Source organism: Ovis aries, chromosome 19, assembly GCF_016772045.2.
Source record: "Ovis aries strain OAR_USU_Benz2616 breed Rambouillet chromosome 19, ARS-UI_Ramb_v3.0, whole genome shotgun sequence".
NCBI lineage: Eukaryota > Metazoa > Chordata > Mammalia > Artiodactyla > Bovidae > Ovis > Ovis aries.
The window spans coordinates 53,683,739-53,711,289 of NC_056072.1; the positions used below are offsets into that span (position 1 = coordinate 53,683,739).

A 27,551-nucleotide genomic window follows, 5' to 3' on the forward strand; every position below is an offset into this window, starting at 1 on the left:
TCAGGGTTGGGGTGCTGAGTTGGAAGGTGCCTAATGCACGGGTCTCCAATTTCCCAGAACGTCAGGACCGGAGCTGGCTTGTGAAAACTGCCAATTGCTGGGCCCCACGCCAGAGTTTCTGATGCAGTAGGTTTGGGGTGGGGCCTGAGAATTTGCATTTTTAACTAGTTCCCAGGCAAAAGGACGCTGCAGGTTCAGACTACACTTTTGAGAATGACTGCTCTAGAACAAAGCCTTCCAGGTCAGAGTTTCATCTCCCTCCGCTGAACACAGAACGTGCAGGCAGACACACGCGTCCACAGGGAGCCGCAGAGAGCCCGCACCCAACCACTGGTCCTCTAATAGCCAGGCTCCCCTGGCACAGCCAACAACTGACGGAACGAACCCTCAGGGGTCCATGGGCCTTCTAAGAAGCCCATTCAGGTCCCGCCTGAGCCAGGCACTGCAACAGGTTCTAAGTCACTCCTGAAACCCTTGAAATCCAAAGTCACAGATTTCCCTTTTTGCAGGGAGCAGTCACAAGCAATCCCTCCCTTCGCATATGAGTAACCACCAGTAGCAAGATCCGCTTTCTGCCTAGTGATGATCTCAAGCCTCTTTCAAGTTTCAGAAGAAGCAGCTGAAAGAGGAAATTTAAAAAAAAAAAAAAAGGCCCACTCAAGGAGAGCGACAGCACCCCTGGTGGGGGAAGGGGGGGCGCTTCCCCTTTAACACCCAAATGCAGGGACCCCGTCACCCGCTGTGGGCAACCACGCCAGCCTCTCACTACTCACCAAAGTAATCGGCCTTCGGGTGAGCATCCATCTCCCGCTCCAGACGCTGGGTGAGGGCTTCTAACTTCAATTCGGCGGCCGTGGGTCCAAGCTCAGGGCCCGGGATGAGCGTCTGGCAGGGTAGCCTCACTCTGGGGGAACTCGGCGTCTCTGGGAGCACAGGCCCCAGGCTGCCATCAGAGGCCCAGCCGGAGGCACCTTCTTTACAAGGTAACTCAGGCAGGGTGGACATCACTGGATGGGCAAGGCTGTTGGGGCTGAGCTTGGAAATAACACCAGGATCTGTACAGCCAGGCTTGGGACCCAGCCCAGGGATGGCACCCGTCTGCATATGGTCCATGCTGGCTGGAGAGGATGAAGGGGCAGAGCTAGAAAGGTAAGATTTGGGCCCATCTTGGAACCAGGGTTGAGGGTCCACAGTGGGTTTGGGCATCGTGCCTGAAACCTCACTCCCTACAACCGAGTTTGTTCTGGGAAGAGACTCTTGACTGGGCCGGTTCAGGGCCAGAGGCGCTGAGAAAGAAGGGGTCCTGGGCTGAGCAGACCTTGGGAGGGCCCCATTCTCTGGGCCAGGGGAAGGGAGGCCAGGGCTCACTCGCTGGGAGGAGGCGGTGGTCCAGACCCCCACTGGCTTCTCGCTGTTGCCTCCTCCAAGCCCACCATCCAGGCCACTCTGCAGAGACCTGCCGGAGCCTGCGGAGACCTGCTGGTGGTACAGGTGAGGATCCCTGGAGGGCTTAGACAGCAGAGGGTCGCTCCCTGGGGTCCCAGACCACCCACTCCCTACACCCAGCCTGATGCCAGGGGACACGCCCGGGTTGTCGGCCCACTTGGGGCCTGCCAAGGACAGGTTGTCATAATAGTCTCCGTGGGTGAGGCAGGAGGGATCCTCACAGGGGCCCGGCCGATGGAAAGCAGACATCTCAGAATTCACCATGCTCTCCTTGGACCCACAGTCTTGGCTGACTTGCCTCGAACCCCGGACGTACAGCTTGGCCTTCTGCTCCTGGGGTGGGTACGAGAGCTGCCCAGGCGCCACGGTGGTGGTCGTCCCAGGGGCCACGGTTGAGGCAGCGAGAGGGGGCTTGGCGGCACCGTCCGCGGCCAGCTTGCTGCCCCCACCAGCTTCCCGGTGGGCCAGTGGGCCCAGGCGTCCCCCACCGTTAACGGGACCCCGGCTCGCCCTGGGCAGGGTCTCCTCCTGTAGGAGCTGCTGCTGCTGCAGGTGGATTTTGGCCATCTTGGTAGCAAACACCCTGCGTGTTTCCTCAAACTCCGGGTTGTTGCCTGCACCCTTGTCCACTCGGAAGAGTCCATCTTTGGAGGCCTCGTACATGTTCAGGTCCTCAATGAACTTACTGGCCTCCAGGCCCAAGTCATCATACTTATCCATGTTGCTCACCCGGCCTAGCCTAGTTGAGTGCGTGGAGGTGGGGCAGTGGGGGTCCTGACAGAGGGCGGACACTCAAGTCCAGCCCAGGACAGGTACAGCCTTCCACCTGCCCACCATGGGCGTCATGACCCAGGGCCTTAGAGTCCAGCGGATGCTGAGGCCTCAAAGTCACTTGGGCCAAATTTGCTTCCAAGTCCCCTTCCCCTCGGAGGTGTCCGCGTGGGGGCCGCTGGCGGCGCTTGGCTGTCCGAGCTGGCTGTGAGTTCTTTTCTCCGTTTCAAATCATAAAACGTAAAAGAAATACGGAAGAAAAAAAAATCACATCCTCCTTAAGCAACCAAACTCAAGACACCCACAAGAAGGCAGCAGCCGCTGGACAGGAGGGAAAGTTGCTCAGAGCAGAGAGCAGAGGGCCCAGGACCGGCCGGGCCGGAGCGAAGGCGCGGCGGCGGGAGGCGCGAGCACGTACCGGGCGCTCGGTCCTCCGCGGCTTCCCCTGGTGGCGCGGAGCTGCGATCGTGGCCGGCGCGGGGACGGATCCGGGCTCGGGATCCGGGGCACACGGGCCAGCCGGGCCCCGGCGGGAAGTTCACGGCAGCCGGGCGGCTGGTCTATTGTCCGATGGCGGCGGAGGCTGGGCGCGCGCGAGCCGGAGGGCGGCGGGACGCGGAAGTGAGTGCGCCGGACGCCGTCCCCGCCGCTCGGTCGCCGGCCGGGCACGTCGCGGGCCTGCGAGGAGGCGGAGGCGGAGGCGGCGGCCGAGGGGCGGAGGCGCGGGAGAGGGGCGGGGTCGGCGCGCGCGGCGGCGGGCGCCCCGGGGCAGGCCGGAGCCCGAGCGGGCTCGGGAACCTGGAGGTGTGGCCCGCGCGCCTCTTCCAGCTCTGGAGTGTGGGGCCGCCCCCGGAGAAGTCCGGCCCCGCTCCGGTCCCTGGGCAGAGCGGGGCGGAGGCCACTCCACGGGGATCGCTGGCAGGCGACCTGGACGGCTTGCGTGGACCGGAGACGTGCCGCTTGAACTGTGCGGGAGTCCCGAGGTCGCGCGCTCCTCGTCCCACTGTGCCTCAGTTTCCCGAGTGGAAAGTGAACCCCTTGTGCCGGCTTGGCCCTGGCAGTGCCCTCGCCCCTACACAAGGTGCAGGATTGGCGACCCACGGAGTCACCTGAGGGCAGGCTCAAGTCCTCTTGGACAAGTAGGGAGACCGAGGCATAGAGGGAGAAGGGTCCAAGATGCCATCATGACTAGCGAAGCGTGCATGGCTGCCCAGGTCCTCTGAAAGGGGGTTAAAAGGCACGTTGTTGCCCGGAGCGAGCGTCCTAAGTCCCTCTGTTCGGCCATAAAATCACGTGCCCTGCTGGTTCATTATTCACGGGAGGCTTTCTGATCCCCCAAGTAGATCCGCACGACGCTGGGGGTGCCAGGCGTGCTTCCTGGGGACCCTAGCAAGGCCCACCACTCCCTGCATTACCTCCTAGGTGACCCTGGAGAGGTTTCATTTCCCAGAGAGCAAACATCTTAATCCTAAGGCCGATACCAGACAGGTCAGTTCCCTGGTTAAACCTTCCATGCTTACCAAGGACTTGGATTGAACCGACCCCACAACGGCCTTCCTGCCCTGGCAGGGTCTGCCTGCCCGCGGCAGGTCTGACTGGGGAGTCTTCCCTGCCACTAGTTGCAGAAGCTTCTTGGTGTCTGCCCAGAGCTGGCCCTTGAACTTCTCCATGGCTCATCTTACCATCTCTGCCAAAATAACCATCTCTAGAACCCTTCTTTTTCGGCATCCTCTTTATTTCCTCATCGTTCTGATCGCTATTTATATTTATCTGTTTACATGTGGTTTTTTGGTGGTTGGTTGGTTTTCCACCCCATTAGACCATATCTGTATGCCCAATATCTATACGTCACAGTACCTAATGGTTGAATAAGTGAATTAGTGAGTCTATTTGCCAGCGTTGTGACAAGGAACAAATAATGCAATACACATGACTGTGCTTCGTACTCTGTAAATCCAGAATGTGGTTCAGGAGCAGGTAGACAACCTCAGACATGCAGATGACGTCATGCTAAGGGCAGAAAGCGAAGAGGAACTAAAGAGCCTCTTGATGAAGGTGAAAGAGGAGAGTGAAAAGGCAAGCTTAAAATACAGCATTCAAAAAATGAAGATCATGGCATCTGGTCCCATTACTTCATGGCAAATAGATGGGAAAACAATGGAAACAGTGGGAGATTTTATTTTCTTGGGCTCCAAAATCACTGCAGATGGTGACTGCAGCCATGAGATTAAAAGATGCCTGCTCCTTGGAAGAAAAGCTATGACAAACCTAGACAGTGTATTACAAAGCAGAGAGAATCACTTTGATGCCAAAGTTCATATAGTCGAAGGTATGGTTTTTCCAGTAGTCATGGACAGGTGTGAGAGCTGGACCACAAAGAAGGCTAAGCGCCAAAGAATTGATGACTTCGAATTGTGATGTTGGAGAAGACTCTTGAGAGTCCCTTGGACAGCAAGATCAAACCAGTCAAACCTGAAGGAAATCATTCCTGAATATTCATTGGAAGGACTGATGCTGAAGCTGAAGCTCTAATATTTTGGCCACTTGATGCGAAGCGCCAACTCATTGGAAAAGACATTGGGAAAGATTGTGGACAGGAGAAGGGGGCGACAGAGGATGAGATGGTTGGATGGCATCATTGACTCAATGGACATGAATGTGAGCAGACTCTGGGAGATGGCGGCAGACAGAGAAGCCTGGTGTGCTGCAGTCCATGGGGTTGCAAAGAGTTGGACACGACTGAGCGACTGAACTGAACTGGTAGGAGGTACAGAGTTAGCTGAGAGTGACCCGGGGATGCGGCTGCAGGGAACTGGCTGTTTAGGGCAGTGAAAGCGTGAATGGGCTGAAGAAGAATTCATGATGGAAGCATGAAGCCTCCTCCTGTTCTCCCCACCCCCACCTCCGCTCCCACCCGAGATCCTGGCCCTGAACTACAAGGAGGCCAGCCAGCCCAGGGCACGTGTCTCTCCAGTCGAGGTTCCGTTGCACAGATGTGGGTGTGGAGTTGGGTCTAACCAGGGCTGCCTTTTGCCAAGTGAGCGCAATGTAACTAGAGGGACAAGAGAGTCACTGTCTCTTCTGCCTAGAACTGCTCCACAGATATGCCTCTGACTCCCTCCTTTACAGCCCTCAGGTCTCCACTCAACGGTCACTTCCCTGGGAAGTCTGCCTGCCCCATCTCCATCCCCAACCCCACCTGCCCCCACAGTGACCAGCTGTCTCCTCACCAGAACGCAAACATCACGAGGCCCCAGATCTCTGCCCATTTTGTTCATCACAGTAGCCCAGGAAACCAAAACACTGCCTGGTGTGGGGTAGGGCCCCCAAATGCTTGCTAAATGAATGCATGAGTCACATCAGAAGAGGAAGTACAGGTGTTACCATCCACAGAGAGAAAGAATTACTTGGACTTCGGAGTTCCCTGGTGGTCCAGTGGTTAAGAATCCGCCTGCCAAGGCAGGGGACGCAGGTTTGATCCCTAGTCTAGGAAACCCCACATGCCACGGGACAGCTAAGCCTGTGCTTCTCAATAAGGGAGGCCCCCGCAGTGAGAAGCTCATGCCCCGCAACTAGAGAAAAGCCCACATGCAGCAACGGAGATCCAGCACAGCCAAAAATAAATCAGTAAAACCATTAAAATAAATGAACAAATAAGCTATAAAGACATGTCCATAGTAATTAAATTAACAACATGGAAATAATTCATTGGACTTAACAATGACCCAGATTCAGAGAAGCAGTTCAGAAAAGAATACAGAGGAGACCGTATTCTTCCTCTTGTAACTCTGTGTGTCGCTACAAACCTTCTGAAGATCTTGTTTGATCACCTTGTACCAGATATTTGATCTGCCTCGGAGACCATATATCTTGCCAGGCAAGAGTATGACTACGTAGGATTATACGTGTGTGTGTCTGAACGTATACAGGAATGTATTGGACTGAGAATATCTGTTTGCATGCCTACATATATGTTTTTATATAAGCATGTATAAAGAAATCATTGACCAAGCGGCATTTGAAAAACCCTCGTCCAACAGACTAGAGGCAGTAAACGGTGCTCAGGCAGCCAATGAATTACCGGGGGGCCCAGGAGGCAAAGGGCCCCGTCCTTGGACGGAGCCCTGCTTATTTTGCAGTTAACTGAAAGGGCCTTTCTGTCCCTTTTGCTGGGCTACAGGGAATGTCCCAGCACACAATGCGGCGAGTGTCCTAAAGCTGGAGGGCTACTTCAGGGAGAGCTCTGAAAAGAATCTTTGTATTTCAGCCAGGCGGATGGATGAAGAACTAAGAACCCAGGTTCCTCTGGGCTCTTTGCATCCCACGGATGCCTCAAGCAGGCCAGGAAACCCTGGCCCTTCCAAAGCTGTTTCCTGAACCTTAGCCTTTGTCTCTAGTCCCAAGTTTCTCTGCGGAACTGTCCCATGAATGGAGAGAAGCAGCTTCGATGAAGGCCCTTTCCTGGCACTCCTAACGGGCCTGTGTCTCATGACTGTCTGCCCTGGAAAGCTGCCCAGGCCAGCTCCGATATGAGGACCGTGATCTTGCCCTGTGTGTGCTACCGACGCCTGCTCTTGACCAGCCTCAGCCCCACACCCCGGCCTGCCGCTGCACAGGAAGGCCCAGCTGCAGGCATGTGCCTGGCCACAGGGCCCCACCTGGCTCCCCACAAGGCTCCCCACACACCCACGAGGGAGGGAGGCTGCCCCCTGGCCCGGGCCCAACCCCTCCTGGGCCATCTGCTCAGAGTGCAATGAAATATGTTTAGCAGAACACAGTGAACTGGAGTGCTGATTTTTGAATCAGCACCAGTTTTCTGCTTACTCCTTTTTTATGTGTGGTTGTTAAATAAGTAACACAAGGATACAGCTTCAAGTTCAAAAGGTGCAAAAGAGCACACGTGGTGAAAGGAGTCTCTGGTGCCCCTGCAGACACACCCTATGACCAAAGTACGCAGGCATGTACATTTCTTTCTTTTTTAAAACACAGAAAGTAAAAGTGCACTGCCCTTTGCTTTTTGCATTTGACAGTACTCTTGGAAACCTTTTCACATCATTTCACATGCAGCTGGCTCGTTCTCTTAGAGGGCTAACATTTCTTTCTTTGGGTGAGTCATGGGTTTCTGAACCAGTCTCCTGTTCACAGACTTTTAGGCCGCCTCCAGGTTTTAGCTCTTACATATTCTGTGGCTATGGCTGACTTATAAACCGTATCACACCTGTGCAAGCAGGACCCTGGGATAAACACCCACAAGGCAGGCGTACTCTTGAGAACTCCACCATTCTGCCTGGATTTCTTCATCGTCACCAAGGAGCTCCGCCTTGCTCTCTGCTGGTTACTGTCTCAATGGAGTCAGAGTTAGAACCGTTGATGAGTCATAACAGGAGCAACAATTATGAAAAGCATCATAGCACCTACGCTTTGCCCAGCACCATTCTCTACACTCAGTATATGTTACAGTGTTGATTCCTCAAAACAGCTCATGAGATAGGTTCTATTCCTGCCCTCCTTTTTTTTAAAAAACAAACAAACAAACAAACCTATTTTATATTGGAGTATCACTGATTAAAGATAGAAGGCAAAAAGAGGCAGCAGAGGATGAGATGCGTGGATGGCACTGTCAACTCAATGGACATGAGTTTGAGCAATCTCCAAGAGACAGTGAAGGACAGGGAAGGTTGGCGTGCTGCAGTCCATGAGATCACAAAGAGCTGGACACACAACTGAGCAACTGAACAACCACAAGGCCTGGTTAACAATGTTGTGATACTTTCAGGTGGACAGCAAAGCAACTCAGCCATACATACACATGTATCCATTCTCCTCCAAACGCCCCTCCTGTCCAGGCTGCCACAGAACGTTGATATTATGCCCTCCTCTATAAAAGCAAGGAAACTGAGGCACAGAGGAAGGAAGGAACTTGCTTGAAATTCCACAGCTAGGAGGCATCTGGGATTGGAACACAGGCAGCCCAGCTTGGCTACTAAAGCTGCTTCCAGAGTGTGTGTATCAGTGGGTGCTTGCCTGCAAAGCCCAGATGGGAGCTGTATCTTCTATTTTCAACATCACCCGGTACCCAGAAGGAGGCTGGACCAGCTTGTGCACTCTGTGAGGGCAGGGACCAGCTCTGCCTTGTTCACCCTGGTATCTTACATGCCGCTCAACTAGTTACTGTTGAATAACTGAATGAATATTATCCTGGATAATACCACTGCTAGGGGACTTCCCCGGGCTCCCCAGGTGGCCCAATAGTAAGAAATCCTCCTGCCAAGGCAGAAGACTCAGGAGCCGCAGAGTCGATCCCTGGGTGGGGGAGATGCACTGGAGGAGGACACGGCAACCCACTCTAGTATTCTTGCTGGAAAATCCCATGGACAGAGGAGCCTGGCGGGCTACAGTCCATAAGGTCGCAGAGAGTGAGGTTGTTGTTGAGTTGTGTCTGACTCTTTGTGACCCCGTGGATTGCAGCACGCCAGGCTTCCTGTTCCTCACCATCTCCCAGAGTTTGCCCAAGTTCACGTTCATGCCATCCAGCCATCGCATCCTCTGACACCTTCTTCTCCTTCTCCCCTCAATCTTCCCCAGCGCCAGGGACTTTTCCAATGAGTTGTCTGTCTGCATCAGATGACCAAAATACTGGAGCTTCAGCTTCAGCATCAGCAAGAGTCAGATACAAGTGAGCAACTGGGCACACACACATACAAAGGGGACTTCCCTGGTAGCCCAGTGCTTCAGATTCCATGCTCCCAGCTGCAGGGGGTGTGGGCTTGATCCCTGGTTGGGAAACTAAGATCCCGCCTGCTGCATGGTGTGCCCCGCCCCCCAGTTTTTTTTGAATGCTAGTAATAGCTGATATTCCAAGAAGGCAATGGCACCCCACTCCAGTACTGTTGCCTGGAAAGTCCCATGGACAGAGGAGCCTGGTGGGCTGCAGTCCACGGGGTCGCGAAGAGGCAGACACGACTGAGCGACTTCACTTTCACTTTTCACTTTCATGCATTGGAGAAGGAAATGGCAACCCACTCCAGTGTTCTTGCCTGGAGAATCCCAGGGACGGGGGAGCCTGGTGGGCTGCCGTCTATGGGGTCGCACAGAGTCGGACACGACTGAAGCGACTTAGCAGCAGCAGCAGCAGCAGCAGCAATAGCTGATATTTACGGAGCACCAGCCAAGAGTTTGCCATAAATTATCTCATTCAATCCTCACAATGGCTCTCTGAGATAAAGTCCATCTTTACTTCCATTTTACAGATGGAAAAACAGAGGCGCACAGAGGTTGACTAAGTTGCCCAAGGACACACAGCTGGTATTAACAGATGAGTTGGGATTTGATCCCTGGATGTCTGCTCCCTACCTCTAGTGATTTCTGAGTGACGTCTGAGGTTCTGTCTGCACCTAAATTTGTGAATCCATGAATTTCCCACTTAGGAATTGATCTCCACTGGATGCAGCCTGAAGATAAGAGCCACATGTTCTTTTAAAAAAATTAAATAAACAATTTTTAGAGCACTTTTAAGGGTAGAAAGACACTTTTGTGTACTCCAAGTACAATTTTCAGTTTCACAGAAATACTGAGTGGAAAATACAGAGATTTCCATATGCTTCCTGACCCTATACACATAGCCTCCTCCTCCATCAGCATCCTGACCAGAGTGGTATAACTATTACAATCAATGGATTTATGTTAACACATCACCCAAAGTCCATAGTTCACCTGAAGGTTTGTTCTTGGTGTCATACAGTCTATGGATTTGGACAAACGTAAAATGATGTGTGTCCACCATTATAGTATCATACGAAGCAGTCTCACTGCTCTAAAAGTCCCCTGCCAGCTCATCTCTCGCTCTCCTCTAAGCCCTGAAAACCACTGATATTTTTCTGTCTCCGTAGTCTTGCCTTTTCTAGAATGTCATATAGTTTCAATCATTTCAGACTGGCTCTTTCACTAAGTCTCACTGAAGTTCCCCCCATGTCTTTTCATGCTATAGAGTAAATAGGTTACAGTTTGTATCCGGGGGGGAGGAAAAGCTAAGAAAGTTTAAAGACAGAAAAAAGAAAGACGGCTAAAAATGAAGCAACTGAGTCTGTGGTCTACCTGAAAAAAAACCAGGGGCAAACAGAAGCAGAAAGAGGTCTGTCTACCCCAGGGCCTCCCGAGGAGCTGCCAGCCCTTCACACAGGGGCCCAGTCTCACACTTTAATCCTGGTCTTCAAGTGAAGGCAAACAGAAGTGCCAACGAGAGTGAAACTAGAGGGCGCGTATCACAGCTGCATGCCTCTGTCCCTTTAGCAGCCATGTTGCCCACGCAGGGGACAAGGAACTCATTTAAAACATAAACAAATCCTGGGGCTGCCCTGGCAGTCCCATGGTGAAGGCTCGGCACCTCCAGTGCAGGGAGCACAGGTTCGATCCCTGGTCAGAGAGCTAGATTCCACACGCCATATAGCACGGCCAAAAAATGAAAAAATCCTGGGAGGAGGGATAAATAGGAAGTTGGGATTAAGATGTGTACTTAGTCACTCAGTCGTGTCCGACTCTTTGTGACTCCATGGACTATAACCTACCAGGCTTCTCTGTCCATGGGATTCTTCAGGCAAGAATACTGGAGTGAGTTGCCATTTCCTCTTCTGGGAGATCTTCCTGACCCAGGGATCAAACCCTCGCCTCCTCTGTCTCCTGCATTGGCAGGCGGGTTCTTTACTTGAGCCATCAGGGATTGACATATACGCTCTGCTATATATAAAACAGATAATCAACCCGACCTGCTGTACAGCACAGGGAATTCTCAACACTCTGTAATAACCTATATGGGAAAAGAATCCAAAAAAGAATAGATCCATGTCTATATCTAACTGAGTCAGGCTGCTGTACACCTAAAACACGACATCGTAAATCAACTACATTCCAATATGAAAGAAAAATTTTAAAAATTAGTCCTGTGGCCATGTTATGAGTGTAGAGTTTTGTGTGAGTTTAGGCATGTTAAACATACTAACGTACTATTTCATTGCATGTAAATATTTAAAATATGCCACAAACTTTGAACTCTATTCTGATGCTATTTGTTTTCAAATATACTGGGAGCCTCAACAAGTCAAAGCAGCCAGGACCTCTCTTGACCTTACGAGGCACCATCCGCTGGGGATCTGGGAAAAAAAAAAAGTTTGAAAAGAGCGTGTCTCTCGTTCAGCCCCGGCCGGAAGAGAGGATCGGAATCTGGAACAGGCTGATGAGGGATGTAGGACACGGCACGGGGTTCCAGTGGGAACAGAGGGGGAGGTTCATCCAGCCCATCCAGGGCTGGCCCTCTGTTCTGTGGGCTCCAGAAATTTCCATTGCTGCTGCTAAGTATCCTGTCTTCCTTGTGAGACTGGAGATCCACAGGTGTAGGTAAATGAGATGCTCAATTTTTGTTAAGCAAATGAATTTTGTGATCAAGGGCTTTCCATTTGCAGAGCGTATTTGAATACAAGGATAAGATATGTATTTGTCTCTCGTGTAAAAGATGCCTGGGGTGTGAAGGATGGTGCTCAGTCAGGGGGCCGCCGCAACCCTCTCCTCTCTGCTCATCACAGACGTTCCATCGACTCCTCGGGCCACGTGGTGATCACCACCGACCCCAGGTCCCGCCTGCTGGAGTCCAGGCCACCATAGGAAGACTGACTCCACTGTCTGTCTCAAACTCTAATTCTCAGGAAGAAACTCTGATTGGCCCACGGTTAGGTCAGGTGATTCCCCAGCTCACTCACTGTTGTCGAGGGGTGGCCATTGTCCTGTATTAACAAGGGCTCTGTGAACTAAGTAGACACCACAAACAGGGAGGGGAAACGCCACGACCCTCCCAGTCTGCTCTAGAAGGGAGGGAACAGGATTTTCCGTGGCCCCTCGTCAGCTCATGGAAAGACTTTGGGGAGAGAAGCACGTGTCCTTCACTCAAAGCTGCGAGCGAACAGGCGGCACTTACTTCTCAGCCAGTTCTCTGTGGTGCTAACAGTGAGGCCCTGGAGACGATGGAAACAATCCATTAGCCTTTTGGTTATTAGCCTACCCACCACACCCCCACTGCTAACACACACACGTGGCTCACAGTGGAGTAAAGGGGGACACGACAGTCCTCTGCACAACAGAGGCGCAGGCATTTTCAGGGAGTGTGTTAGGGAGGTAAGGTAATGCTTAAGGGCAGATCTGAAGGCTGAGAAAAAGCCAAGCCCTCAGACGTCAGGCGAACATTCCTGCAGAGGGAAGGCGGCGCCCAGCCCTGGGGCAGCAAGGCCAGTGAGTGTGGCTGGAACCTGGGGAGGACTGGGAGAGGGGTGCTGAGCCTGCCAGGGCTGGGGCAGAGGAGAGCTTTCATAGCTGAATTTGGCCTTGAGTGTTGTTAAAGCGGGGCTTCCCGGGTGGCAGAAGTGGTAAAGAAGCCACCTGCCAATGCAGGAGACAAAAGAGATGCGGGTTCGATCCTTGGGTTGGGAAGATCCCCCTGGAGAATCCCACGGACAGAGAAGCCTGGCGGGCTACCGTCCATAGGGTCGCACAGAGTTGGACACGACTGAAATGACTTAGCACGCCTGCACGTTGTTAAAACAAGTAGCGATCTGAACTAAAAACAGTGGAGGGGCTTGAGATAACTTGGGAGATTGTGGATGGAGATGCGGAAGGCAAGGAAAAGGAGAGAACCAAGGAGAATTCCTGTTTCCCATTTGAGCAATTGGAGGGTTGGGTGATGGGTGATGCTCTTTTACCGACGGTAACAGGGTTGTGACTGCAGCCATGAAATTAAAAGATGCTTACTCCTTGGAAGGAAAGTTATGACCAACCTAGATAGCATATTCAAAAGCAGAGACATTACTTTGCCAACAAAGGTCCGTCTAGTCAAGGCTATGGTTTTTCCAGTGGTCATGTATGGATGTGAGAGTTGGACTGTGAAGAAAGCTGAGCGCCAAAGAATTGATGCTTTTGAACTGTGGTGTTGGAGAAGGCTCTTGAGAGTCCCTTGGACTGCAAGGAGATCAGCCCTGGGATTTCTTTGGAAGGAATGATGTTAAAGCTGAAACTCCAGTACTTTGGCCACTTCATGAGGAGAGCTGACTCATTGGAAAAAACTGATGCTGGGAGGGATTGGGGGCAGGAGGAGAAGGGGATGAAAGAGGATGAGATGGCTGAATGGCATCATCGACTCGATGGATATGAGTCTGAGTGAACTCCGGGAGTTGGTGATGGATAGGGAGGCCTGGCGTGCTGCGATTCATGGGGTCACAAAGAGTTGGACACAACTGAGCGACTGAAATGAACTGAACTGAACAGGGTTGGAGGGAGAAATCAAGAGAGGTGGCGAAGAAGCCAGCTGAGCGGCCAGAAGGGAGATCTGGCTGGACGTTAGGTCTGGAGTCAGTGGTGTCGGGAAGTCGTGGGCCTGAGGGAGCTCACCTGGACGGGGCGTGAGGGGTGGCGTGTAGCTAGAGGACACGCGGCCCGGGACCAGGTCTTGAAGTGCTCAGAGCGAGGCAAGGGCCGGAGGAGGAGACTGAGGCAGAGTGGCCAGGGAGCTCCCAGGAGAAGAGGGGAAAGAGAATGTGGCCTTAACAGGCGGGTCTATCCCTGTCGTGGGTTTGCACCATGGAGGTCACTGGCAGGGCAGTTTCTGAGAAGGCCCATGGCCTCGCCTGGTGTCATGGGGACATGGGCTGGCTCTATTTCATTTGGGTAATAAGGAAGTGGATGATGCCAGGGCAGAGGGTTTGGGGACCTCTGTGCTATGTTAGCAGAGCAACGTGAAAAAGGAAAACCGTGCCTGTGACATTTACACAAGCCAGCGTGGTTGGGGTGTGAGCTGGGAGGGCAGCCTGAGAAATGGTGAACTGGGGACCGGGGTGTGAAGCCGCTGCCTGTCGCCAACCCCCGCCCCACTCCTCAGGAGGAGAAGGGTCCAGCCACGTGGAGAACCTGAGCCCTGCCGACAGGAAGGAGGAGCGCCCTGTTTATTTCACATCTGCTGACGTCTTCACACCCATCCCCCTCCCCTTCTTGAAGCCTCAGTGGTTTAGGAGCTAAAAATGTAGCCCTGAGGCCAAAGCTATGTGTCATGCTTGGTCAGTTTGGCACAAGCAGCCTACCGGGGAACTCAAGACGCGAAATACTGAGAAGTAAAAAGGTTCACAATCCTCTAAACCTATAAAAACACAAACTCCCGAAGATGGAAAAGATGTACCCCACGCCCTCCAAGCGCGGCGACAGAAAGATGGAGCAGGCGTCCACCAGGCACCCAGCACATCTGAGGGCTGGCTGGAGCCACTGTTTCTTTTTCCTGTCAAAACAACTGGGCCTTTGGGGTTGAAAATGATTTCATGGTTTCATTTCCTTCAGGGACATCCAGCTCTCATTGATGTGAACATGCTTCATGGAAACTCCTACTGCAGCGGGCTGGCTCTCCTGGGTGACCTTCATCCTAGGCTAGCAGGGAGGCCTGGGTCCCCGTCCTGCAGCCCCACCCACTGGAGAGCTGATCAGGCTGGGATTCCCCAGACCCCAGGCTTCTTCCCCTGATAGGGCCCAAGCTTACTGTTGGGCTGGGAGAGAACGGCAGGGCCTGGTGGCCATGGGCAGGCCCTCCAGTCTCCTACGGTGGGGGAACAGGACTGCCTGATGCCCCTATGCCAGGCTCTGGGCCCAGGGGCATGGGCATGAGGCCACATGTCCCACGGGCTGTGCCCAGCCCCTGGCTGAGCTTGGCGGGGACAGATGCTAAGACAGGCCTGTTCCTGGGAGGTGCGGGGCTCCTCCGCAGGCAACTCTGGCCTGAGGAAGGCCTTCCTTTGCCCCTCCTTCTCTCCTCCCCCAGGGTTAACTAGCATCTCCTCCTGCACCTCCCTCCCCCTCCTCCTGTGCAGGTGTTTTCTCCAAGACTCTCTCGCACTTGGAATCTCATCTTGGTATTTGTGTTTCAGAGGACCCAAGCTGGGCTTCCCAGGTGCCTCAGTGGTAAAGAATTCGCCTGCCAATGCAGGAGACGCAGGTTCAATCCCTGGGTTGGGAAGATGCCCTGGAGAAGGAAATGGCACCCCACTCCAGGGTTCTTGCCAGGAGAATTTCGTGGACAGAAGAGCCTGGCGGGCTACAGTCCAGGGAGTCTCAAAGAGTTGGACACGACAGAGCATGCACACACACGTGGACCCAAGCTAACACACCTGGAGCTTCCAGAAATTGACTGGAAAGCTGCACACAGCCCGTGTTCTGCGCCTAGAGGGTAGGGCCAGTCTTTTTTCTCAATTGGAGGATAACTGCTTTGCAATACTGGGTTGGCTTCTGCCATACAGCAACATGGATCAGCCATAGGTATATCCATGTGCCTTCCGTCTTGAACCTCCCTCCCCAAGGTCAGGCTTATGCACAGTCTTATGTCAAAGCCCGTCTCTAACTGGGGTCATCCCTCTGTCCCCTTCTGAAGAGACACAGATTCCCTCACGAGGGTTGCATGCAGCATTCCCATGCCTCTTGGTGTCGGCTGCAGCACGCTAACGCTGAGCCCCAGCCTGTCTTAATCCATCCACCCAAGTCGCCGTGCATCCCCATGACGGCGCCTGGGTGAGCTGGTGATTCCCAGGTTCCAGTGTGAGGGGAAAAGTGACCTCACACTGAGGAACACAAAGGGCATTGGCACACAGTCGGCTACCCCTCCTCCTGTTTGTCAGGGAGTGTGACTTCAACCGGGGATTCTGGGTGCCAGGAGATTAGAGAAGAGGGATGGGAGAAGAGGAGGGTGGGGTAACTCGGTTATTTTACCATCACGGGGAGGTGTGGGAGCGGCGGCGTGTGGAACGTGGACGTGGGCAGGAGGTTAGAGAAACCAGACAGGAAGGAAGAAACCAGACAGCTGAAGACCCGCACTGGGTTGGTCAACCCCACCCCCCCTGAATTCACATCCTTCCTGGAACCTCACAAGGTGACATTATTTAGAAATAGAGGAGTTGCAGATGTCTTCAGTCAAAAGGATGTCAAACTGGGGACTTCCCTGGTGGTCCAGTGGCTAAGACTCTGCACTCCTAATGCTGGGGGGCCAGGGTTCGATCCCTGGTCAGGGAACGAGATCCCACAGACCACATCTGAGAGTTCAAGTGCCACAACTAAAGATCTCGCATGCCACAGCAAAGATCAAAGATCCTTCGAGCCGCAACTGAGACCCAGCACAGCCAAAAAAATAAATATTTTTTAAAAGATGACATCAAACCGCAGTAGGGTGGGCTCTAAATCCAACGTGACTGATGTCCCTACAAGAAGAAGAGAGACACAGAAGCTGGGAGGAGAGACCATAAGGAGGCAGAGGCAGAGGCTGGAGCAATCCGAGGGCGAGTGAGCAATGAGAAGATTGAGGGCAACCACCGGAAACTAGGGAGAGGCAAAGATTCTCCCGCAGCGCCTTCGGAAGGGGCGTGGCCTGGCTGCCAACCCTGACTTTGGGCTTCAGGTCTCCAGAGCCGTGAGAAAAAAGATGTTTGTAGCTTAAAGCACGCAGTTTGTGGTCCATTGTTCCGGCAGCCCTGGAAAATGATACTGCAGAGTCCCACAGTGAGGCGCATTGGTGAAAGTATAATAACAGCTCATTCATTCATTCAACAATTATTCACTTGCACCTAGTTAGTGCCTGGTCCTGTGCTCAGTGCCCTGGAAGCCTCGGGAATGAAGCAGATGTGCCCCTGGCCCGGTGGAGCCCCCAGCTAACAGGAGACAGATACACCTGGGACAGTCGCACATGGATGGAGAATCACGAGTTGTAAAAGGAGCTGGGGAAGGCAAAGACCACGTTCCTATGCAAGTGATCGGGCATGAGGGACAGGTGAGGAGTGGAGCACTCAGGGAGGACTCTGCCAGGAGGTGACGCCTCAACCAGGACTGTGTTGGAGGCCAAGGGGAAGAACCAGAGGAAGGGTGGCTGGGTGGCTGGGCATCTGGACCGAGCGGGTGGCGGGGCAGTGCTCACCCTTCAGGAACTGAAAGAGGGTGTGGCTGGGCTCATGAGCTGGGTGGGGTGCGGCTGGGAGAGGGAGGCAACTCCCTAGGGCTTCCTGGGGTTCTGGATTCAAAATCAGTGAGAACACGGACTTCCCCGGTGGTACAGTGGATAGGAACCTGCTTACCAATGCATGGGACATGGGTTCAATCCCTGCTCTGGGAAGATTCCACACGCCACGGAGCAACTAAGCCCGCGTGCCACAACTACTGAACCCAGGGGCTGCAACTGCTGAAGCCCACGTGCCTAGTGTCCGGGCTCCCCAACGAGAGAAGCCATCACAACGGCATCACAGCGGAGAGCAGCCCCTGCTCACCGCAACCAGAGAAAGCCCGCCCTCGGAAACAAAGACCCAGCACAACCAGAATTAAGTAATTAATTTAAAAAAAGCTCAGTGAAAACACTCCCGGTTAAACCCTCACCCCAGGTGGTGATGCTCATGAAGGAATTTGAAAACGGGGAGAAGTGAGTGAAAAGCCATGATGAAGTGTAGTCATCTCCTGGGCAGCAGTGGGTCACCTTAGAGGGAAATGCACCCTACACTCCTTCTTCAAATGTGTGCAGACCTCGGACGGAGTCCATATGGAAAAACAGGCTACCTCTGGCCTCCAAATTGAGAGGAAAAGGCAGGAAAGCGGAGGGTGGAGGGACCGCCCTTCTGCCCTTTACAGTAAAGCACCCTGACTGTCCTCTGAGCCTGGGCAGTGCCTCTGCAAGTGTGGCTGCCTTATTCAAGGGCAGTGTTTAGAGAAGAAACTTGCCTGGATCTCAGCTCTCTCAGCACTGCCTGGGGTCTCAGAGGCCCTGCTGCTCCTGCGTGTGGGCGTCTCTTCCCTACACAGAAAGGAGGAACCTGGGAGGAAAAGCTGGGAAGGCCGAGAGGTGGGTCTCCCGTGGAGGGCCACAGGCGGGGCCCTTGGCAGGAGCAGGCCAGGACCCTGGGGAGAGACATTCTCAGCACCTCTGGCTTCCGTGGAAGTCACACTGTCCCGTGCGGGTCTCCATCTTTATGTCTGTGTGCCTCTCATCACTTTACTTGATAGTATGTGTTCATTCACCCGCTCACTCATTTTTCAGCCAATATCCACTGTAGTCAATATTCTGGAACTGCACACAGCATCAGCCTCAAACAAAACCAGGATCTTTCACATGGCTAAGCAGGCTCCCGCCCACCTCTTCACGGGCCCCTGCCCTCACTCTGTCCTGGCCACTCATGCCTCTCAGTTCCTCAGTGATGCTGAGGACTCTCTTGTCACCGAGCATTTGCACAGGCTGTCCCCTCTGCTGGGACCACCCCACCTTCCAGTGTTTACCAGCTCCCACTCCCTCTCAGAGCTGGAGCTCTCCCGCTGGTCCTCATCATCTGCCCCCCACCCACAGTACATTGCCATCTCACTGGGACATCATCCAGAGGCTACTGCTTCTGTCTTGAGTGTCAAGGGATCCATCACCACTCTCTGGAACCCACCACTTGGACTTGGGGACAGCCATTTTCTCCCAGAATGGGTGGCTCGTCCAGCCTCATTTTCATCATGTGACTCTGGCACATATACCGATAGAAACGTTCTTGGAAACAAGTTTACAAAGTGAAACTGGGCAGGTGCCAATGTGCCATCGGTCCGTGAGGACGTCAGGAAGGCCGTCTCTGGGTGACCTGCTCACCCCCACTCTCATCCAGTCCTCCTCCATAGAAAGTCAATGCCTACATCTTTCCTTCCTCCAGGGAATCCCCTAGTTCCATCTAGATAGGCACAGAATGCTCCGATATGCCTCACCTCCCAGAACAACCATCCACAAAACTTGCCCAGAAAGGTCAGTGCTGGCGTCCCCGCCTTTGGTCCCTTTGTCGTCTCCCCTTCTCCACCTCCTGACAGAGCTGCGTCTCTCAGAAGGGCTGGGTGTACGGATCAAGGGCCTCTTTGCTCTGGGCCTGACTGAAGACCCAGCGCAAAACCCTGTTCTAAATGCCATGATGGCCCGACACCCCTGTGGTGACACACTCGTCCAGATATCTGTTTGCTCATTCAAGAATAATTCTGTAAGTGTTCGCTTTTGACCCAATTCACAACCACTGTCTGTTGAGGGGAAACAGTGAAGGATGATGGAGAAGGAAATGGCATAGGGTCGGACACGACTGAAGCGACTTAGCAGCAGCAGCAGCAGTGAAGGATGAGACACAATCCTTGTCCTTAAGGAGCCTATGTGTTGAGGGAATGGAGAGGGGGCAGGAGAGAGTAGAAATCCAGGTCATTCCAAAGCAATGCGGCAAAGGCATGGAGGAAGGCGTGTGTGGCGGTGGTGGGGGACTCTAACGTAGCTAAGAGGCTCCAGGAAGGCTTCCTGGAGGGAAGCCCTCAGAGCTGAAGAGTGGTTGGCCTGGTAAAGAAGAATGTCATTTAGAAATCTGGCAGAGTACCTGGGGATGATGTCCAGAGTTGCCAGATCTCCTTAGCCACCCGTTCAGAGGCCATCTCTGCTGGAGGGAGGAGCCTGATACCCACTCAAGACTTGAAACTAAGTGAACTGAAATTACCAAAGCTATGACTGAGTGTCTGAAGAGTTTAGCAAGTCCTTTCTGGGAAGACTACTACCCATCCCATCCTCTACTGCACTTTTATCACTACACCTGGCATAAAAAAAAAAAAAGTTATGACACATGAAGAAGCAGGAAAATGTGATCCACCAAGAGAAAAGAAACAGATAACAGAAACACACACAGACACTCAGGTGTTGGAACATTTTAAAGATGAAGCGTTTAAAATAACTTTAAATATATTTTTAAAGTTATGTAAAAAGATAGACAAATATAGGAAAATATGACTAATGCAATAGAAAAATGAAAGCCGATTTTTATTTATTTATTTATTTATTGAAAGCCAATTTTAGAAAGGAAATGGAAAAATTTGAATTAAAGTATATGGTATCAGAAATTATGCATTCCTTATACAAGCTTACCAGCAGACTAGGCACATCAGTGAACTCAAAGACATGCAAGTAAATTTATAATTCATACGACCCAGGAATTATAGTCTTGGGCATTTAGCCCAGAGAAATAAATGCTTATGTTTACACAAAAGGCTATACATACATAGCTTTATTGGTAACAGCTAAAAACTGGCCACAGGACTGGAAAAGGTCAGTTTTCACTCCAGTCTCAAAGAAAGGCAATGCCAAACAATGCTCAAACTACCGCACAATTGCACTCATCGCACACGCTAGTAAAGTAATGCTCAAAATTCTCCAAGCCAGGCTTCAGCAATATGTGAACTGTGAACTTCCTGATGTTCAAGCTGGTTTTAGAAAAGGCAGAAGAACCAGAGATCAAATTGCCAACATCTGCTGGATCATGGAAAAAGCAAGAGAGTTCCAGAAAAACATCTATTTCTGCTTTATTGATTATGCCAAAGCCTTTGACTGTGTGGATCACAATAAACTGTGGAAAATTCTGAAAGAGATGGGAATATCAGACCACCTGACCTGCCTCTTGAGAAACCTGTGTGCAGGTCAGGAAGAAACAGGTAGAACTGGACATGGAACAACAGACTGGTTCCAAATAGGAAAAGGAGCATGTCGAGACTGTATATTGTCACCCTGCTTATTTAACTTCTATGCAGAGTACATCATGAGAAACACTGGGCTGGAAGAAGCACAAGCTGAAATCAAGATTGCCGGGAGAAATAGCAGTAACCTCGGATGTGCAGATGGCACCACCCTTATGGCAGAAAGTGAAGAGGAACTAAAAAGCCTCTTGATGAAAGTGAAAGAGGAGAGTGAAAAAGTTGGCTTAAAGCTCAACATTCAGAAAACGAAGATCATGGCATCTAGTCCCATTACTTCATGGGAAATAGATGGGGAAACGGTGGAAACAGTGTCAGACTTTACTTTTGGGGGCTCCCAAATCACTGCAGATGGTGACTGCAACCATGAAATTAAAAGATGCTTACTCCTTGGAAGGAAAGTTATGACCAACCTAGACAGCATATTCAAAAGCAGAGACATTACTTTGCCAACAAAGGTCGGTCTGGTCAAGGCTATGGTTTTTCCAGTGGTCATGTATGTATGTGAGAGCTGGACTGTGAAGAAAGCTGAGCGCCGAAGAATTGATGCTTTTGAACTGTGGTGTTGGAGAAGACTCTTGAGAGTCCATTGGACTGCAAAGAGATCCAACCAATCCATCCTAAAGGAGATCAGTCCTGGGTGTTCATTGGAAGGACTGATGCTGAAGCGGAAACTCCAGTACTTTGGCCACCTCATGTGAAGAGTTGACTCACTGGAAAAGACCCTGATGCTGGGAGGGATTGGGGGCAGGAGGAGAAGGGGATGACAGAGGATGAGATGGCTGGATGGCATCACCGACTCGATGGACGTGAGTTTGAGTGAACTCATCACCGGGAGTCGGTGATGGAAAGGGAGGCCTGGCGTGCTGCGATTCATGGGGTCGCAAAGAGTCAGACACGACTGAGCGTCTGAACTGAACTGAACTGAAAAACTGTAAACAACTCAGATGTCTTAAAGATAGTATGTACACACCACGGAATGCATCTCAGTAATAAAAATGAACAGACTACTGATAAATGCAAAAACTTGGATGACGTTCAAGGGCATTGTGCTGCGCAAAAAGAAAAAAAAAAAGCCAGTCCTAGAGGTTGCATACCATATGATTCCATTTATGTAACATTCTTGAAAAGACAAAATTGTAGACACGGAGAACAGATTAGTTATTGTCAGGGGCTAGGGATTGGGTGATGATGTGGTAGGGGGTAGAGTGGTTATAAAAAGGCAACCGAGGAATCCTTATGCTCATTGTTCCGTATCTTGATCACGGTGGGGGACACACAATAAACCTACCCTTGTGACCAAACTGCACTCGACCAAACACATGCACACACACACACCAGTCCAACAAGTAACACTGAGGAACTCTGAATAAGGTCAGTGGATTCTATTAATATTATTATCCTGGTTGTGACATTTTACTGTACTTCTGCAAGATGTTACCACTGGGGGAATGGTACCAGATCCGTTTGTGTTATTTCTTACAAATGCATGCAATTTGATTTTTTTAAAAAAGAAGGAAAAGGAAAAAGAATAGAAGAGAGTACCAGAAGACTGTGAGAAAACATCAATGATCTAACATAAATGTAAGTGATATATCAGAAAGGGAGGGGAGTAACAAAAAGTGGGGCAGAAGAACTAAAGATTTAACAGTAGAGAGTTTTCCAAAATTGTTGAATGCTGTCTCACAGAGGCACGAATCTCATGAACCCAAGCAGGGTAAAAACAAAGAAAACCGTATCCACGGAGTGGGTATCCTCAGGGGAAATACCCTAGTCAAACCACTGAAATACAGAGTCGAAGAGAAAACCTTAAAAGTAGCCAAAGGAAATAACATATCTTCAATGGAATAACTAAAAGAATGACGGCTAAAGTTCATCAGAAACAGTGAAAGCCAGAAATCAACAGAATGGCATCTAAAATGTTGAAAGAAATTTGTCACCAAGATATCCATATCCAGTGAAAGTAGGGGGAGAACATTTTTTTTTTTTTTTCAGATAAACAAAGGCTGACAAAACTTGACAGAATGTACTCCCAGCAGAAGCACTATAAGAAACACCAAAGGAAATTCTTCAGGGCAATGGGAAATCAGATCGAAAGTCAGATCTGCAGGAAGCATCAAGAACACACAAAATGGTAGGTATTTGGGTAAATAAAAAAGAGAATTTTTAGTAACCAATTTATGTGGGATTTATAACAAAATAATTTGACAGAAGGACAGGAGAGGATAGTTCTGTAAGGGTTCAGTCTGTCCACTGTCAAGTGATATAACGTTAACTCAAGGAAGATGATTATCGGTTAAGCTTGCACGTTGCCATTTAAGATACCCACGAAAAATAACAGAAAGAGTTATAATAAATACATTATCTATTAAATACTCACGGCAACTAGGCAGAATGGGCATTACCACGCAATTTCACAGGTAAATAAACTGAGGCTTGGAGAGGCGAAGGCTTTGCCTGCAGGCGCCAGATTGAAAACAGATGCACCAGAACTCAACCCAAGTTTTCAGACCCCTCAAACCCAACGTCCCCCCTCATCATTCTGAGGTTCAACAAGCTTTCTCAGTGCAGGACCAGACTACGAATATTTTAGGCTTTGTGGGCCACAGAGTCTCCGTCACAACTACGGATCTCTGCAAAAACAACCACAGAAAATTCATAAATGGCAGTGTTGTGATAAATTTTTATTTATAAAAACAGGCGGAGGGCCAGATTTGGCCCACGGGTCACTGTTTCTCAGCCTTGTGCTACTGTCCAGAGGTTTTTGTTTTTTCTTTTTTGTGGCTCTGGCCCAGAGAGGATCATTGTGACCGACAGTCCGAGCCCAGGGCCACCAGCATAGCGACAGGCTCCTTTTGATCTGTGGTTGTCACCTGTCTCCCCTGCCTGGCTCCCGTGGGCCCCACCCCGCCTTACGCTAAGTAGAAACCTGAGTTCCTTCTCGTTCCGGGGAAACATCCAGTGAAAGCCTACTGCGTCACATTTTGCTCCCTCACCCTTGTCAACCTTAAAATAAAGCCCCAGTGCTCCCTCCAGCAGCAGCTCACTGCCTTCTCACTGTCTCCACGTGGCCTCTGCTTGAAGCTCCCTCTCCTGAGGGCCTCCAGTCCTTGGGTCAGCCCAGCTCTTGACAAGCAAGACTTTCAAACACACACACACACACACTGTATTTGCAAGAAGCTCATGTGCTCCAATAAAACCGCGTGACTTACCTTTATTGATTCTGCGGCAGCCCAGGCAACAAGTCTTAACTGAGAGGCGGAGCAGGAAACCATCCAGCTGCTGTCATTTTGTTCCCTTGGCAGAGAAATCCCAGGACTGTCATTTAGGGCGCTCAGCAGTTTCCAGTTTACAAAATATCCACAGACTATTTTCAGATTTCCCTTCCAGGACACCCACCCCACCCACTAGCTGGCATCACTGTGTCCATTTTGTAATTAAGGAAATTAAAACCTCTGCTGGGTTAACAAAGTGCTCAAGGTCACTGAGCCCACTTAGGACCAGAATCATTCATGCAAATATTTACTGAGCACCTACTGTGTGCCTGGTGGTGTTCTGGGCCTGAGACACAACAGAGAGGAAAACAACTGTAAGTAAATAAAATAAGGCTGCAAGAGTACCTGCCTTCACAAAGCTGACTTTCTGGAGGGAGAGACACATGATAAGACAAATATGCAAACTGTGTGGTTATTAGCTAGGGAGCAGGGCATACTGGGGGTGGAGTGGTGTTTTGTATAGAATGATCTGGGAGGACCTCACAGACTGGGGACCAAAGTGGGTGAGAGAACCAGAGATCTGGGGAAGAGCCTTCTTGGCAGAGGGACTCCAAGTCTCAGCTTGTGAGGCAGGCGTGTGCCCAGTGTGGCTGGGGAACAGCAAAGAAGCCAGGGTTTCTGGAGCTGAGTGAGCTGGGGGCAGCGTGGAGACGTGGGGCTGGGAGTGCGTGGACCCATCCTGCAGAGATCTTGTCCTGTTCACTCCAGGTTCGCTTTGTTGAGCACCTGGGGGCACGGCTCGGCTCATCACAGGCTGACGGCAGCCGGTGGGGCTGCAGTAGCGGATGTCAGGGAGCTGGACCGTGCGGGGGACCTGGTGCTCCATCTTCACCTGGAATCTGTCCCTGAGCTCGTTCCTACAGGGAGCAGCCTCTGACTCACATTCCTGGCTCTTAAGCTGAAAGATCGGCATGCAGATAAAAACAAGATGGGATCTGGAAGTGAAAAGCCACCCCCAACCCCCACGCCTTGTCTCTGCTTCTCCCTGACCCCCAAGGTCATCCCCTGGGAGGCTCGCATTTGTCATCACCCCAGACAGTCTCCAGTCCAAACCTCTGACCCCTGCCTTGGTCCAGCGCTGTGCCTCAGCTTGCCTGCCCCACCTGTGACCACGGAGCTCTCAGGGCCAGGACCTGAGTGAGCAGGGACTCCAGCCATGCTGAGCTCTAGGGTCCTCCATCTCACCCGCCACTTGCCAGGTTCAATCTCTGCACAAAGTCAGTGCTCAACACACAGGAGAGCCCCGACTTATTACTATGCTTCCATCAATACAGATGATTCTCACCACAGGTGGGTACTGCCAGAGGAGGGGTCCCTGCAGTTGGACAGCTCTGGTGATGGGGTCACCTGAGCACAGGTGAGGATGGGAGCCTCCCTGTGTAACTGTCTACCCTGGCCCCAGCCTCCGGCCCTTCCCTGCCTGGCAGCAATGACTTACATTAATCCTCAAGACAAAATTGCCCTCCCCACAATGCCCCCAGTCACCTGTGAGGCTAGTCCTCTGGCAAAAATAATTACCAGTTACTACTCCCCAAAAAAGGCTTTTGGCTTGGGTATGTGTGTGTGTTGCACGCTGGTATGTATGGTGTGGGGTGTGTGTGTGCAGAATGCGGCATAACGTGTGTGATATATAATGTGGTATATTTGCAATGTGTGAGGGGTGGGTATGTGTGTGTTAAGGTGTGTCTGTGGTAAGTATGTGTTCTCTATGATCTGTGTGTCTGTTGGGGGGGCGTATAAGAGTGTATAGTGTGTGTGTTTATGTGTGAAGAATATGTGTGTGGGAGGTGTATGTGTGTGTATGTTGAGGTGGTGTGTGTGAGGAGTATGTATATGGGGGTGTGTGTGTGAGCTGGTGTGTGTGTGTATTGAGGTGGTGTGTGTATGTGGTATGTGTGAGGAGTATTGTGTGGGGTGTGTGTGTGGTGGTGTGTGTGTGGTGTGTGTGAGGAATATGTGTGTGGGGTGTGTGTGTTGTGGTGGGGGGTGTGTGGGGTGTGTGTGTGTGAGGTGGGGTGTATGTGTGGTGTGTGTGGGGTGTGTGTGTATGTGGGGTGTGTGTGAGGTGGGGTGTGTATGTATGTTGAGGTGGTGTGTGTGTGAGGTGGGGTGTGTGTTTATGTTGAGGTGGTGTGTGTGTGTGTGAGGTGGTGTGTGTGTGAGGTGGGGTGTGTGTGTGAGGTGGTGTGTGTGTGTGAGGTGGTGTGTGTGTGAGGTGGGGTGTGTGTATTGAGGTGGGGTGTGTGTGAGGTGTTGTTTGTGTGAGGTGGTGTGTGTGTGTACATGGGGTGTGTGAGGTGGGGCGTGTGTGTATATTGAGGTGGTGTGTGTGTGTGTGAGGTGGTGTATGTGAAGAGTATGTGGGTGTGTGAGGTGGTGTGTGTGTGTGTGAGGTGGGGTGTGCGTGTATGTTGAGGTGGTGTGTGTACATGGAGTGTGTGTGAGGTGGTATGTGTGTGGGGGTGTGTGTGTGAGGTGCTATGTGTGTGACATGGTGTGCGTGTGTGAGGTAGTGTGTATATGTTGAGGTGGTATGTGTGTGTGTGAGGTGGTGTATGTGAAGAGTATGTGTGTGTGTGTGTGTGAGGTGGTGTGTGTGTGAGGTGGGGTGTGTGTATTGAGATGGTGTGTGAGGTGGGGTGTGTGTGTGTGTGAGGTGGGGTGTGTGTTTATGTTGAGGTTGTATGTGTGTGTGTGAGGTGGTGTGTGTGTGTACATGGGGTGTGACATGATGTGTATAAGGTAGTATGTATATGTTGAGGTTGTATGTGTGTGTGTGAGGTGGTGTGTTTGTGTGTGTGTGGGGTGTGTGAGGTGGTGTGTGTATATTGAGGTGGTGTGTGTGTGTGAGGTGGTGTGTGTGTGAGGTGTGTGTGTGTGTGTGAGTGTGTGTGTGTGTGAGGTGGGTGTGTGTGTGTGTGTGTGTGTGTGTGTGTGAGGTGGTATGTGTGTGTGTGTGTGTGAGGTGTGTGTATGTTGAGTGTGTGTGGGGTGTGTGTGTGTGAGGTGGTGTGTGTGTGTGAGGTGGTATGTGTGTGTTGAGGTGGTGTGTGTGTGTGAGGTGGGGTGTGTATGTTGAGGTGAGGTGTGTGTGTGAGGTGGTGTGTGTGTGAGGTGGGGTGTGTGTGAGGTGGGGTGTGTATGTTGAGGTGGTGTGTGTGTGTGGGTGGGGTGTGTGTGTGAGGTGGGGGGTGTGTGTGTGTGTGTTGAGGTGTGTGTGTGTGTGTGAGGTGGTGTGTGTGTGTGTGTGTGTGAGGTGGGGTGTGTGTGTGTGTGTGTGTGTGTGTGTTGAGGTGGTGTGTGTGAGGTGTGGTGTGTGTGTGAGGTGGGGTGTGTGTGGGTGGGGGGTATGTGTGAGGTGGGGTGTGTGTGTACATGGGGTGTGTGTGAGGTGGGGGGGGGTACAAGTGTCCAGGACCAAAGCACAAATTTCTACCCTGAAGAAACAGCCCTGACCCTTCAGAAAAAGGAATCTGAAGAATTTCCCAGGTTTCCGGC

General features: G+C 51.6%; 1 protein-coding gene across 1 annotated transcript in view; it reads right to left on the reverse strand.

Moving 5' to 3' along the window:
- Positions 1-2,886, reverse strand: part of LIMD1 (LIM domain containing 1) — a 72,091-nt gene extending 69,205 nt beyond the window's left edge. Inside the window, exon 1 of the mRNA XM_004018519.6 lies at positions 774-2,886. Within this exon, the coding sequence (XP_004018568.3) occupies positions 774-2,166 (1,393 nt within the window). The 5' untranslated portion in view covers positions 2,167-2,886. The remainder of the gene's footprint in view (positions 1-773) is intronic.
- Between the last annotated feature and the right edge of the window lie 24,665 nt (positions 2,887-27,551).